The sequence below is a fragment of the Penaeus vannamei genome, chromosome 5, assembly GCF_042767895.1.
Source record: "Penaeus vannamei isolate JL-2024 chromosome 5, ASM4276789v1, whole genome shotgun sequence".
Lineage (NCBI taxonomy): Eukaryota > Metazoa > Arthropoda > Malacostraca > Decapoda > Penaeidae > Penaeus > Penaeus vannamei.
Genome location: NC_091553.1, coordinates 14,959,078 through 14,973,476, shown reverse-complemented (window position 1 = coordinate 14,973,476; position 14,399 = coordinate 14,959,078). Strand labels below are relative to the sequence as shown.

Below are 14,399 nucleotides of genomic sequence, written 5' to 3'. Positions count from 1 at the left end.
GGAAAGGGGTCTAAAGGTTCTAAGATCGCCACTCACCGATCGTCACATACCACACCAGGCAAGTTCTCACAAAGACGGTTTGAGGAGTGAATGTTGTATAACCCCCTCCTCGCATTATTGTGTAATAACTGTGTTTATGTTATGTCTTGCAGGGAACCTACAGCAGGACCTTCCCATACAACAAGTCTCGACTCGCCCCCTCTCACCCCTACCCGGTCCGTCCAGGTCTATTACACCGCAACCGGGACCATCGCGGATTCTCTCGCCCCAACCCGGGCCGTCCAGGTCTATTACAGCACAACCGGAAATATCGCGTGCTCGTGTGAATAGAAAATATTATGAAAGTGACAGTGATGTTATTAGTGATAAAGAAGAAGAAGAAGATAATATTGTAGAGACGCCGCATATTATCTCCAGGGGGGAATTATTTCAAGGGGCAGCCGTAAGGCTCGGCTTCAGCATTCCTAACCAAGACCAGCCATCTCCGTCTGATTACCTGCGCAGAAATCAAGATTATTTTACAGATGTCTTACAAATTCACCGCTCCACACTCGGATGCCCTCCCCCTTCCACGAAATCATTTACAGGGTTTAATATTACCCTCTCCAAGATAGACTTCACTACCGGCAATGTCATGCATATTGAAAAAGATATCACACTGTGCAGTTATGCAATATCTAGCGAAGACGAGTGTAGAAGAGCTGTATGCGGATGGGCAGAGGAAGCAGAAGCTAAACTAGAAGAGTGGTTATCAGATGAGGGAAGCGGACTCGATCTTGAATCCATTAATGCTCACGACATTACGATATCACATCTTCTAGTTCCCCAAGCAATTGGACGACATGTGGCATATCCTGAAGATGTTCGAGGGGGTCATTATATCTTCAACCCAACAGGTAACACAGACTGTGTCATACGATCCCTCGCGGCCGGAAAATGGCTAGCAGCTGGACGCTCAAAAAATAATCTACACAGAGCAGTCAACACTCCGGCTAAATGTGCGCGCCTTATTAAACATGACGCGGAAAAACTCCCCACCAGCTGGGAAACATTGGGAGAATTAGAGAGAGACAATAGTCTCTCTATTTATGTCTATACCCTTGAAAAAACGAACATATTTCACGAAAAATATGCCATATTACAGGTGAGAAAAGGAAGAGAAGACATCAAGGAGCGACTGCGTCTTCACCTACTTCTTCTTAAAAATGAGCACGCCTGTCTAATAACAGACTTTAATAAGTACATGGACGTATTTACCATGAGAGGCAGGAACGTTCACAAGCACTTTTGTCGCACATGTTTCTCTTCGTTTCCCGATCAGAGATCAGCCGAATCTCACATGTTAGAATGTGAGATGCCAACAAAGATCACTTACCCGGTGCAGGGGAGTAAACTCGCCTTCGTGAATTATGGGAAAGCATTTGCACCATCACACATGTGTATCTACGACTTTGAAGCCTTCATGGACAAGACTGGTGGAGGGGAGAGATGTATAGCACAGCACAAAGCCTGTGCCTACAGCTATATCATAATAGACAGACAAGGTGAAGTAGTAGATAGTTTTCTATATCAGGGTGCCGACGCTGCCACGCACTTTGTTGAGAATCTGTCTAACAAATGGGCGGACATTGTAAAAAACATGCCTTATCATCCTCTCCACATGTCCAACGAAGATGAAGAAGCTTTTAAGAAGGCCGAAATGTGCGAAATGTGCAACCAAAAATTTCCCACACATCAACAAAAGCACAGACACCACGACCATACTAAAGATCGGATGAACTACATTGGTGCTTATTGCGCTCGCTGTAACCTCCAGATGAAAAATCATCGCACAGCTATCCCCTGTCTGGCTCATAATCACTCTTACGACCTCGGGCTCATTCTGAAAGAAATGCAAGTTAACACAAAAATCAAAATTCTTACGAAGCAAGGGCTTCGATATCACTCTGTGGAACTAAACAACCTGAAATTCCTCGATAGCTTAGCTTTTATGAACGCAAGCCTAAGCTCTCTCGCCAAAACTCATATTGAAAGCAGCCGCTCACTCAGGTATTCCAAGCATATCTTACGTCATTTGCCAGACGAAGCTCAGTCGCTGCTTCTAACGGGAAAGGGTATTTTTCCGTATGAGTACTTGGATGACCTGAAAAAGCTCGAAGAGACCAGCCTCCCCCCTATTGAAAAGTTTTATAGCTCCCTCACAGGTGAGACGGTTACGGAGGAGGAGTATGCTCATGCACTAAAAGTCTGGAATGCAGCCGGGTGTCGTACTTTAGGTGATTATTTAGAGTGCTACCTGAGGACTGATGTGGGTTTGCTAGCCGATGTGATTACAGAGTGGAGGTCTATGCTTGCTGAAAAGTACGATCTGGATATAGTTAACTATGTCAGTCTTCCCGGATATGCATACGATGCATTCCTAAAAATGACAAAAACAAACCTTGAGCTTATATCCGATCCAGAATTAGCCCGCAAAATTGAGCAATCTGTGAGAGGGGGACTGACAACATGTGTTCGCCCTCTCACGGTAGCAAAGAACTCCCTTGTTAATCCGCACCATGACCCACAAAAGGAAAGTAGCACCTACATACTTTACCTTGATTTCAACAGCTTGTATGCCACGGTAATGTCTGAGAAATTACCATACGGCAATATCCGGAAATTACCGCCCCGTGAAAAGTCCGAGTTCATTGCATCGGGGTTAACCAACCACGACGAAAGCGGTGATGTTGGGCACTGGGTAGTGGCTGATCTCAGAGTTCCACCCGAAGTTGCGAGGAAGACAGACGACTTGCCCCTCCTCATTCATCACATGAACATAAGAAATCAGGACATTTCCCCTTATAACAAACAACTTCTAGCATCGCAGAACAGGCGTTTACCACGCAAAAACCAAAAGCTTGTGGCTTCACATCTTCCGCAGAAGGACCACCTCATTTTACTGAAACATTTGCAGCTTTTAATTGACTTGGGGGTGGAGGTGGAGCGAGTAAGCGATGTGTACGAATTCTCCCAACGTGAATTTTTATCGCCTTTTATTCACGAAAATATTAAGGCGCGCAGGGAAGCCACCGATAAAGCACAACAGTTGTGCTTCAAGACGCTTTCAAACAGTGTCTTTGGGCGGTGTTTAATGAACCCTCTAAAAAGACTAGAACGTGCTAGTATGGTGTGCAATGCTTCTTCTTTTCTCAAAAAGATTCGAAGCCCATTCTTCAAAAGATTCATCCCCTTAGCTCCAAACAGAGTGATAACCATTTCAAGGGCAAAAACTGTTAGTATGGCTTATCCGCAGTATGTTGGATTTACCATCTTGGAGCTGGCTAAATTGAAATTGTATAACTTTTATTATAAAGTTTTAAAGACTCATTACGGAGATCGTGTGCAGCTCTGTTACTCCGACACCGACAGCTATATCCTCTCTGTGGAGACAGATGACATTTATAAAGAATTGTCCTTATCTCCTTTGAAAGAGTGGATAGACACTTCTAATTTTAGCCATGACCATCCATTATACAACCAGTCTGTCAAGGGCAAACTTGGATTATTAAAATCTGAAACAGGGGAGATTCCGATAAAAGAGGCAATTTGCCTAAAGCCCAAGACTTATTCCTTGCTCCTAAATAGCGATCAAACATCCGCGGGTGCAAAGGGAATTTGTCGGGCTGAGAAGAGGAGGCTAAAACACGACAATTTCCGTCGCATTCTTCATGAAAAAGAAGTGCATTTCTTTAAACAGGTGAGCATTACCAACGTTGGAGGTCAAATGATGACCACGCAAATGAAAAAGCGCGGGCTGTCATTATACGATGATAAACGTTGGTATGTAAATGCCTATAAATCGCTAGCATATGGTCATCCAGACATTAAACACCTTTCCGAGGCGGCAGAGAGCGAAGAGGGGGAGGAGGAAACGAGGGGAGAATTCGTGCGCGATGTGGCAACCGGCGCGAGCGAGAGCGAGAAGGAGGAGGGGGAGGGGGAGGAGGAGGAGGGGGAGGAGGAGGCCGAGACCGTGGTAACAACAACAATAACAACAACAGGAGAGGAAAGATTAAGCCATCTATGGAGAAAACGAGAGTATCTCCGCCACCTTCACTTTCCGTCTGTTGTACACAACAACTATAATAATAACATCAGGAGGCAACGATCTGGCAACCCAAGACCGCGAAAGCGCAGAAAAACACAAACTGGGAACCCCTTCATCGAGGAAGCAGAGGAAAATAGTGATGATGACTTTATTTAAAATGGCTATACTTAACACATGTACATAATATTTTCTGTATATTGTAGTCAATAAAATAGACGACGTCTAAAATTTAAGTGTCATTTTTATTTGTGTCCTTCAACATGTCGCACAGTACTCCATACTCCTGTTTTAAGGAGAACTTGCTGGATCTCTTTGCTCACCCCGCAAGAATAATAATTGCAGGAGTCACTAATTCGGGAAAGACGCATCTCGCCACAAAAATTGTTGTGCACTATCAGAAACAGTTTGATTGTATAATTGTATGCGGGAGTGAATCTCATCCGCTAGAAAAGGAAACCTCTTTATCTGACAAACTTATTGTTAACAAAGACATTATAGATCCCATCAATCATAAGACAAAACCGAATGACCGCATATTATATATACTGGATGATTGCTTTATAGAAGCGGCTAATAATGACATTGTAAGTAATATCTTTACAAAGGGACGACACGAAAACATATCTGTTGTACTCCTCGTTCAAAATGTATTTATGAAAGGGAAGCACAGCCGCAACATTTCACTAAATACCTCTCATTTTATTTTGCTAAAACAGAGAGATCTCGGACAGTTAGAATGCCTCGGTAGGCAGTTATATGGCAAGAGTGAAGCCAAGCGGTTTTTGGAGTTATATAAAAAGGTTGTTCTCTCGAAATCTCGCGGTTATTTACTCATAGACCTCGGTTGTGAAACTCCAGATAAACTGCAGTTTCGCAGTAATATCCTCTGTGAATATTTTCCACATCAGCTTGTCTACCAATGGTGATCACCGACAGAACCATGCAAGTTCTAAAGGACTTGTATGAAGACTATACAAAGCCCCACAGCTTAGGTGGAATACAAGCGCTGTTAGACGCCGCTCGCACGCAATTAGGAAAGGATAATATTACACAATCGGATGTGAAAAATGCTTTGTCATCACAGCGTGTGTATACTCTTCACAGACATACTCGCAAAAAATTCCCGCGTCGCCAAACAATGGCTATAGGACCTCGCAAAATCTTAACGTGTGATCTGGCAGACATGCGAAACTTATCAAGACAAAACGATAAAACCAACTATTTGCTCGTGTGTGTAGATGTGTTTAGTCGTTATATGCAAGTAAGACCCTTAAAGAGTAAAAACAAGACGGAGGTTGCGAGCGCACTAAAATCGGTGTTAAATACTGAGGATGCTAAAGGTTTAACTCACCTCTTCACCGATGCAGGGCGAGAGTTTGTAAATAATACAGTGAACGGCTTACTGCGCGAACATAAGATGCAGTGGTATACCACGCATTCGAAGGAAATAAAGGCTAGCATTGCAGAGAGACACATCAGAACCCTCAAGGAACGCATATATAAATATTTAACCTTAAAAGATACGCTGAGGTATATCGACGTTCTCCCGGATATTGTTTTAGCCTATAATGAGCGCGCGCACGCGGGTTTGAAAGGCGCCGCGCCACTGGACGTGCACCGCCATTACACGCGGGCGCAGTGTCAACGTCTCTTTCGACAAATGTATGCTCGTTCATTGAATGTGCATATAAAAAAGGACCTATCGCATGCTAGCAATCAGAATATAAAGGTTGGGGACACTGTGCGCATCGCAGCGCGCTCTCGTACCGACGCATTTCGCAAGGGATATGAAATACAAAATACGGAGGAGATATTTAAAATTCGACAGATTGACAATCGTCAGAACATAGTCGGGTATTATCTGGAAGATTTAAGCGGTGAAGAAGTCCAAGGTTTGTTTTATCGAGAGGAGCTCGTCCCGACATCACTGCCAAGTGTTTACCCGTACAAGATCCTGTCATCGAGGTGGAACAGAAATAAAAAGCAGAGAGAATATCTTGTTCGCTGGATTGGATATCCCGACAAATTCAATTCATACATTACGATTGATGACATGCAGCCTGCACCATGACAAGGCAGCCCCTCACACCTCGATTTGTTGATGTGCTATCGTTTATCTGTTCACTAAAGCCAAAACGACGTTCCGGCTTTATATTACAGCTGGATAAACAGCAGATCAATTGCATTGCCGAAGTTTTTTCAAATTTCTTAAGGAAAAACTTAACCACGGAAAAAAGTATTATTAAGAAATTGAAACGATATCGGCAAGCTATCAAGGAAGTGTCTCTGAAGAAAACGTCTCTTAAAAAGAAGAAAAAAATTCTCTCATCTCGCACCGGGGGAAATATTTTATCCATTCTACTCCCGCTTGCTGTAAATGCATTTACATCTTTAATTTGATTAGAAATATGAAAGAGTATTGTCTTGTTCCAAAGTCCACGGTCGACCGACATCTGACCCACCTGGTCTCTGACCTCACCTCGAACGGTAATGATACTAACAAGATTAATGATGGTGTCAACAAGAACATATTAGAATCGCCTCCGGATATCACCATGGCAGCTAAAAATACCGCAATAAATGGGGGGCACGCGAACGACAGCTGTCATAGCGGCGGCGGGTGCAGCGAGCGAGGCGGACGCGGCGGGCGCGGCGGGTGCGAGCGCACGCGTTGTCGCGATGTCTGCGCGGGAAATAGACGCGGGGGCGGGCTCGTGCGCTCGCTCATTATCCCGCGCTCTACTTTTCGCAAGAAAATAAACAAAAAGAATGTGAGAAAATGCAGGCGTTCCGCCGCTAATGAGGCAATGACAGTACCCCTTCCCTCTGCAGCTCTGCAAAGGCTTGAAAAAGCAATCCCTGACAACAATCAGAATACACCGATAAACCCCTCATTAGAACACTTGGTAGGAATTTTCTTCAAAACAAATCAGCAAGATTATGCAAAATCTCTCTTGGAATTTTACCGTAAGCAGTCTTTAATTCGGTGGGACGAATTAGGTCAGATACAATCTCCTATAACAGGGTTAAATATACTCGATGTTATCAAGTATTTTGCATCCTCATCATCGCACTCGTTTTCTGTAAAAGAAAAGGAACTTTTGAAAATATTACATAACTTTGCGCCATTACCATATGATTATATGCGCAGTCCGGCAGCTAGGCGGTATCTCACAGGTGTTCATAAGGCAGGTGGGAATGTAAAAGTTAAGCCAATGTCCGCCCTTATGTCTGCACAGAGTAAGATGCGTTGGAACCCCTATTAACGGCCTCGAGAGAGGATAAAACCGGCGATTCTATAATCAGAAGCGTGTGTATGTAAGACGCAATAACAACATAAACATGAGTGAGAACGGAGAACTCTTCAGCAACGCGTCCTCGCGCGCGAGCACAAGCAGTGCGTCCAACAACAGCAACACCAGCAGCGACGATGAAGAAAATGTATCATTCAAAGTTCTAGGTGGTGAGCTTCGAAGAGAGGTGATAAAATTTTATCGAGCTCAGTACAAACACGATATTGTTGTGTCATTGTGGGAGACATACCGAGCCTTTCTTGCAAACCACTCTGAACAAGTCTACCAACAAGAAGTTGATGATGCTGTAGAAAATTTAAAGCATGCCCCGCAGGAAGAAGCATTACGCACGATTTCAAAATATCGCAGACTCGCCAGTTTATACAATCAACAGTCTATTGCCTTTGAAATGGGCTATCGATTGTGTACAAAGCTGCGCAGATGATTGTAACGCATTAAGTGGGCGGGGTGCTGGCATGCATGAGCGAGTAACGACAGGACACTATGGGTATAAAGCGAGGATACGAGCGGTGATGAGTTATACTACTGCCTCGATTGTGCAAGAAGATGGCCGAGGAAGTGTCTCCACGTCAGCGCCCTGCTACTGTTGTTGCCGTTCCTCAATTTGTCAGGCGCTACAGAGAGATGATTAATGAAGAGATGGAGGAAGAAGAACGACCGCTAATGGAAGCCCCCTCTGTCAGTGCGAGGTCACCTCGCGAGGATTATCTCCCGAATTATCTATACCCCCTGTTGATTAGAAAAGGAGGTATTCTCCAGCATGAGCTGTGTAAAGACACCGCCGTATGCGTCATTGCTAATGCATGTGGAAAGACTGCTTACGCTACATCGGGCATATTGGAAAAAGAATATGCATATGCTGATTACTACAGATCAAAAAGGCGGTTATTTTCTACCTCAAGGGCTATTGTAGCTGACAGATGTGCTACCGGGGTCGTTAGTGTGAAACAGGGAGATGGGCCTGTAATTATCTATCTCGTTGCCCACTTTGGTCCCGGGAGAGCCCTGGAAAATAATGAAATTGCCATGAAACAATTAAAGTCGAGTATGGATAGACATTATGTTGATGGATTGGCGTGTGACGGATCGGAAAACCGACTAAGAAATTTGGGTGAATGTCTCGATTCATTGTTTAATCAGCTTCAAGAGTTGAATATTGGGGAGATCTTATTTCCAGTTGAAGTGGAAGGAGGCAGTTGGAGCCATGCATACATTGAGCTTTTACAAGACTTTGCAGCGCGGTGTATGCCTTTGAAGATATCTGTTTCGCTGCTGTGCGCGAGTCCTCTCCTTTTGCCTGAGCCGAACATTAGAAACAAACGACCCAGGTATAATGAAGATGATGCGGAGGATGGTGAAATTACCTGCGAACAGCGGCGGACATCGAAGCTACCGAGGCAGCTGGAAAATGATCATTAATATCTCATGTTCTCCAGTAGCATTTGTACTTGTTTGATTTATATATATATATGATATCTTTAATAAAATAAGGTTATGAATTACTCCTTAAGTCTTATTATCCTTTACATCTTTGTTATAAAGGGTGAAATTATTGATGCAACTCTCAGTCTGTCATCAACTTCCACCATGGAGACTGACAATCAGTACATATACATTACCAGTACTGCATCGAAAGATGTTTTCCCGCACAACACTTCTTATGCGTTTGAAAACGTCATTTCGCCGCTAATGTTGGATCCTTCCATGGATTATGAGGTGGCGCTGGTTAATTTTTTGCATCCCAAAAATTACTACAGCATCATAGCAAATGATAATGATTTTAGTATTCAGTTTATTAGTGTTTGTGATAACAGTGCTCACCCAATTATGATTGACATGTTTAAGTACGTCCCGAAATTTAGCATGCTAGGTCATGCGAGAGAACCAAAAATTATGATAGATATGATTAATAAAGATATAACGGAACAAATTGCGCCGATATTAGGCGTGGATGCAATTCAAAAATATATGCCACAGGGGAGACTTCTTATCTATGACTGGGAAACAGAGCGCGTTCGCGTAGAAATTATCGTTCACGCGGTTGGCGATGGGAGGGAAGCACGCTGTCATCCCGATATGGCTGTTCGCTTCTCGCCTCGTCTGGCGCACATATTAGGGTTTAGCGAAAAAAAAATATATCGCTATTATGTACCTCGCACAGTGTCTGTTGATTATAAATGGTTATTATATAATCAGAATGTAAGTATGAGGCCTCCGAGAAACGATGGCGGTGTGGACTTTATTTATGTGTATTCAGACATTGTTGTTCCTTGTCGATTTGCAGGACAGCAGGTAAACATCTTAGACGCATTTGCTTTGCAAGGTTCGAGTACAAAGGGGTATACACCCACGCTTTATAAACAGCTCTTAAATAAGACATTAAATTCTGTGGGGGTGCGCATTACAGATCAGAATGGTTATCCAATAGTTTTCGAGGAAGGACGTTCTATTACGCTTATATTGCACATAAGATCTCGGTAAAGGCTGCCCGTATATAAAGACAGCACATGCATATCTTTGCTTATTTTACATTAGAACGTCGTCCTGGTGTGTTTGCTTTATGCATATCGAAGATAGACACCATTTTGATTTCCGCCATGTATGTAAGAGCGCCCTTTGTCCCCCCCACCACCGAGGAATTCATGGTAATATTTGAACAACCGGAATCGCAGATTAAACAGTTTCGAGGAGGGGGCGTGGGGGACATTAGCGTATATAAGTCTTATGACCATTACAGAAGAGGCGCCGGATTATTATCTTTTCTCGGAAATATTGGCAAGAGATTAATTCCATTTGTTTCTAAGCTTGTTAAACCAGCATTACTCGATTTTGGATCTGGTGTTATTGATGATATGAGACAGGGGAATACTAACTTGAGGTCTTCTATGAAAAAGAGAGGAGTGGAGGCTGTCAAACACATTGGCGCGAGAGCAATGAGAGGGGGAGGAGGAGGGGTGCGTAGAAAACGAAAAAGAGTGAAAAGATTAACGATCCGACCAAGTTGTTCAGCCTATAAAAAAGATGTTTTTTCTTTGGCTTAGTCAGTTACGGTCTCGCCTTGTCGCTGTGCGCAATAATAATATAGAGATACAGATTGTGATATTATTATTGTTATTGTTATTCATATTATCAATCATGAATCAGTACAAGACGCCATTGTCGTCTTATGTGGCCGGGGTAAGCGATATGTTTCCCAGGTCGAATAGGCTACGTATGGTTGAATCAGGGATTGAAGACAGATGTGAAGTCGACGTCCTGCCTTTTAATGCAGGGATAAATGGGTCTGTTACAGATAATTATGCAGAATTTAGATGGCCCGCCGGGCAGAATTGTTATATCGACCTGTCAAGATTGGTTCTGGAGATTAAGGGTAATCTGAAGAAAGGAGATGGCACCTCGCTGGGTGAAGCTGATCATGCTGTGTTGTGCAACTCTGCTATGCACTCGCTAATTAAATCTGTATCGGTTTATTTTAACGGTCAACAAGTAGAACAAAATCCTCTGTATAACTTTTCGTCCTATGTTCGCTTAGAAACGGGTATGTCTCCTTCGCTGAAAAAAACTTTAGGAAGAAATATGTATTATTATGATAGTTCTAGCATACCGAGGACCTACAATAAAGAAATATTTACGAATGCTAGCACGCAAGAGAAATCTGCTATGAGCGAGGTTAAGACTCACGGATTTCATTTTATGGCTCCGTTATTGTTAGATATAGCATCAATGGATATGTATCTTTTAGACAATGTGTCTATGAGAATACGACTGGAATTTGCCTCTGACAAGTTTGTTATTAACGCCGAACCGGAAGCGAGTAGTTCGAATCCTAAGGTGGAGATAGAAACTTGTAAATTGCATTTAACCACACTAAAACCCCGGGATTCAGCAAGGGAGGCTCTTAACAAATCTTTGCTTCGTAGTCCTCTTAGCTATATATTCAATAAAACGCTATACAAAACTTATGTCATGGCAAGTAACCAAACCCAGCTGAGCATTGATATGCCCTGGGGATCAACGATTCCCGAAAAGTTAGCTCTTTTTATGGTGGACATGAAAGCATATGCAGGAAATTACAGCGAAAATCCATTGCACTTTGGTCATAATCATTTGAGCAAGCTTTCGGTTATTGTTAATAACAACTCTGTGTACAATATAAGTACGAGTTTTCCGAGTCGTTGCTCAGATTTGTATTATCACTCGCTGAATGCGTTGGGGTTGGAAAAAGAACATTCACTCGACAGAGATGGATTTGTGAATGGAAAAATGGTAGCAGTTTTGGATTTGCAACCAGAAAAGCTACAAGACGCAATTGCTATTGAAAACTCTGGAAGCCTTAGGATTGCCGTTGAATTGTCACAACCTCACGACTCGAACATTGTTTTATTTTTGGTAGGCGATACACAGGGTGTGATGTATGTTGATAGTGATCGAAGGGTAGTTACAGATATTCGCGCATAATGAATTGTGGTGAGGTTGCAGACGTTTGTAGACAGTTTCTCAGAGGTGGATATGTGTTGCGAGGGTGTTTCTTGGCCGATCAACTGCCCATTAGAAAAGATCGTACAACATATAATGAATTTTTTGTGGTTAACATACTTACCTCTCGGCACAGACCAACATTAATGGGTCATTATGTATTAGTAGTTGTTGGGAAATATTGTATTGCCTACTTTGATTCCTACGGAATCAAGCCTCATATTTATTCTCCTTGGTTGCAAAGATTTATCGACCAGTATTATGATAAGAGCTTCCTTGACATTGGTAGACATTTGCAAAGCATTGATAGTTTAACATGCGGTGCCTATGCGATCTTTATCATGTACCATATTAATTTGCATGGAATAGATTATATTGTTAATTTTCTGCGCTTTTATTTTTCACAGAATGATTTTAGATATAATGACAGAAAAGTTATTAGATTTTTGTATAGAAACTTTAAAATGCCTCGGTGTGAAAGGTTGTTTTGTAACGAATCACTCAGTAAAAAGGAATGTGAGCGAATGTTTTGCGGAATAGGTAATTAAGTACAGACCTCACCCCTTCACCCCTCCCCCTCGTGTTTTAAGAGGTTGGGATTGGTGGGATGGTCTGCTGGTTCTCAGATCTTGTCGTATAAAAGGCGTTCGATTCTGAAGGGTGATACAGTGTTTTTCTTAAGCATACCAAGATGAACTCAACCTTTATGAAGAACACCTCGCTGCCAGGTAAAACATTTCTTTGTTTTTCTCGTAAAAACTCGGTGTTTGACTTGTATTATAACTATGAACATTTTTTGATATTTTGTGTTGTTTTTTAGATGTTGAAGGGTAATTCATTGGTGTTTTTTATTTGCAGGTGTTGCTGTTGGAAGTACAATAGCAATTTTTCATTGGGATGGGTCTGCTAACGAATACACCTTTTACAAAGGTGAGTCTCTGAAAACTTGAACTTTTTTAACTTTATCAGATATATGTATTTTCATTTGTGTACTGTTGCCATTGTAAATCTCGATGTGTTAATATGTTTCTCTGTTGTAGTCATTGCAAATCCTAGTGTGTTCATGTGTTACTTTCTGTTGCAGCTTTTGAGGATGGTGCCGATGCATGCGTCATTGTTTTACATAAGCAGAGTGTGCGGTCGCAGTCGGTATTATCCCCGAGAAAAAGAAGAAGAGTCTCTCCAGTGGAAGCCAGCACCTCCGGGACGACAGCGGAGAGAGCTGACACTTTCGCGGAACCGAAGGAGGCAGCAGACGCGTCATTACCCATGTGTCACTGTGTGACGTCTTGTTGTATATCGCCTGTGTGGGATGAACCCTCACCTTCCAGCCCTCAAGATGCCGCTTTCGGGGAACCTGAAGAGAACCGCGATGTGTCACCCTCTTACATGTCGCCTGCGAGGGTCGAGTCCTGCTCTCGCGTTATTTTGCCTGCTGTGAGCCCTACGTCGCCTGCATACCGTCCCACGGGAAATAGCGAAGCTATTCCGTTTGTGGACATTTCAAGCGATGAGGACGATGAAGAGATTGGGTTGGTTGCGGAAAGATTTTCCCCTCCTGCATCGCCGTCTATTTCAGATGAGATCCCACTCATAGAAATTTCAAGTGGTGATTCCATTCAAATTATATCCCCCTGCCCGTCGCCTCCTCTGAATTTTGGCCTTACGCAAAATATGCCTGATGAGGACATAAATCTGTCGCAAGCGATAGATCTGTCCTTCTGGGGGCCTTCATAGAACAATGTATGTGTGTGTGTTACACTATTTTTTTTTTTTTGAAAATGTATTATTAATATTCTTTGTATGTTAATAAAAATAAAGACATATTGAGTACAACGAATTTTATACTCCTTTCCGCTGAACTCTATACTTATAAACGAGGTGCTTTTCGATTGTGGGGAACAAACTGTGAATATCTGATTAATTAGTGTCTGTGCCTGACTTCTGAGGGGATAACTTTATTATTGAGATGTTTTAAGACAATGTAGGCCATCCCACATGTTCAAACATGACGAATAGATGCTGTTATTGATTTCGCTGACCTGACTCACATCGGTAATGGCTTAATTTTGCGCGTGACCTGGAGGGCGGTGGGAATGAAGGGGTGGGGGACTTGGGTGGTTGGGGGACACCTGTTTGGTGTGCGTATTATTCCCCATTAGCCACGGTTATTGATTTCCCGTAATCAATTATGATAATTACTTCCGGAAGTCATTAGGTCACTTCCTGTTATGACACGTCAGGTATGTGCATAGCGGGATAAGAGGGTAGTCATAGGGTGAGGCTGGTGAGTCCAAGGTGTTTTTGGGTGAGGGGGTTGGGGTGGTGGAACCTGTGACACCTGCTCTTAGGATGATAGTTTGACCTGCGGCAGCAGGATCCATGTTTGTTTGTTGTTCCTCTTCTTCCTCTTCTTCTTCTTCTTCTTCTTCTTCTTCCTCTTTCTCGTATTCTCCTTATTATTATTATTATTATTATTGTTGTTTTGGAGAGGAAAGGAATGGGGGGGCACCCCTTCA

At 42.8% G+C, this 14,399-nt stretch overlaps 2 protein-coding genes across 2 annotated transcripts in view; both read left to right on the top strand.

Annotated features, from left to right (window-relative positions):
- Positions 1-13,098, top strand: part of LOC113802880 (uncharacterized) — a 15,050-nt gene extending 1,952 nt beyond the window's left edge. The window contains exons 2-4 of the mRNA XM_070121911.1: positions 1-58; positions 153-12,810; positions 12,965-13,098. The exon at positions 1-58 is cut by the window's left edge and continues 8 nt beyond it. Of these exons, the coding sequence (XP_069978012.1) occupies positions 1-58; positions 153-4,246 (4,152 nt within the window). The 3' untranslated portion in view covers positions 4,247-12,810; positions 12,965-13,098. The remainder of the gene's footprint in view (positions 59-152; positions 12,811-12,964) is intronic.
- LOC113823395 (uncharacterized) lies at positions 5,031-6,161 on the top strand. The gene has a single exon (XM_070121561.1). It carries the CDS (start codon positions 5,031-5,033, stop codon positions 6,159-6,161), a length of 1,131 nt encoding a protein of 376 aa, XP_069977662.1.
- Positions 13,099-14,399: the final 1,301 nt, after the last annotated feature.

What these genes read in the sequence shown, in the direction of transcription:
- LOC113823395 (XM_070121561.1), top strand. Translation starts at nt 5,031, where the DNA reads ATGCAAGTTCTAAAGGACTTGTATGAAGACTATACAAAGCCCCACAGC.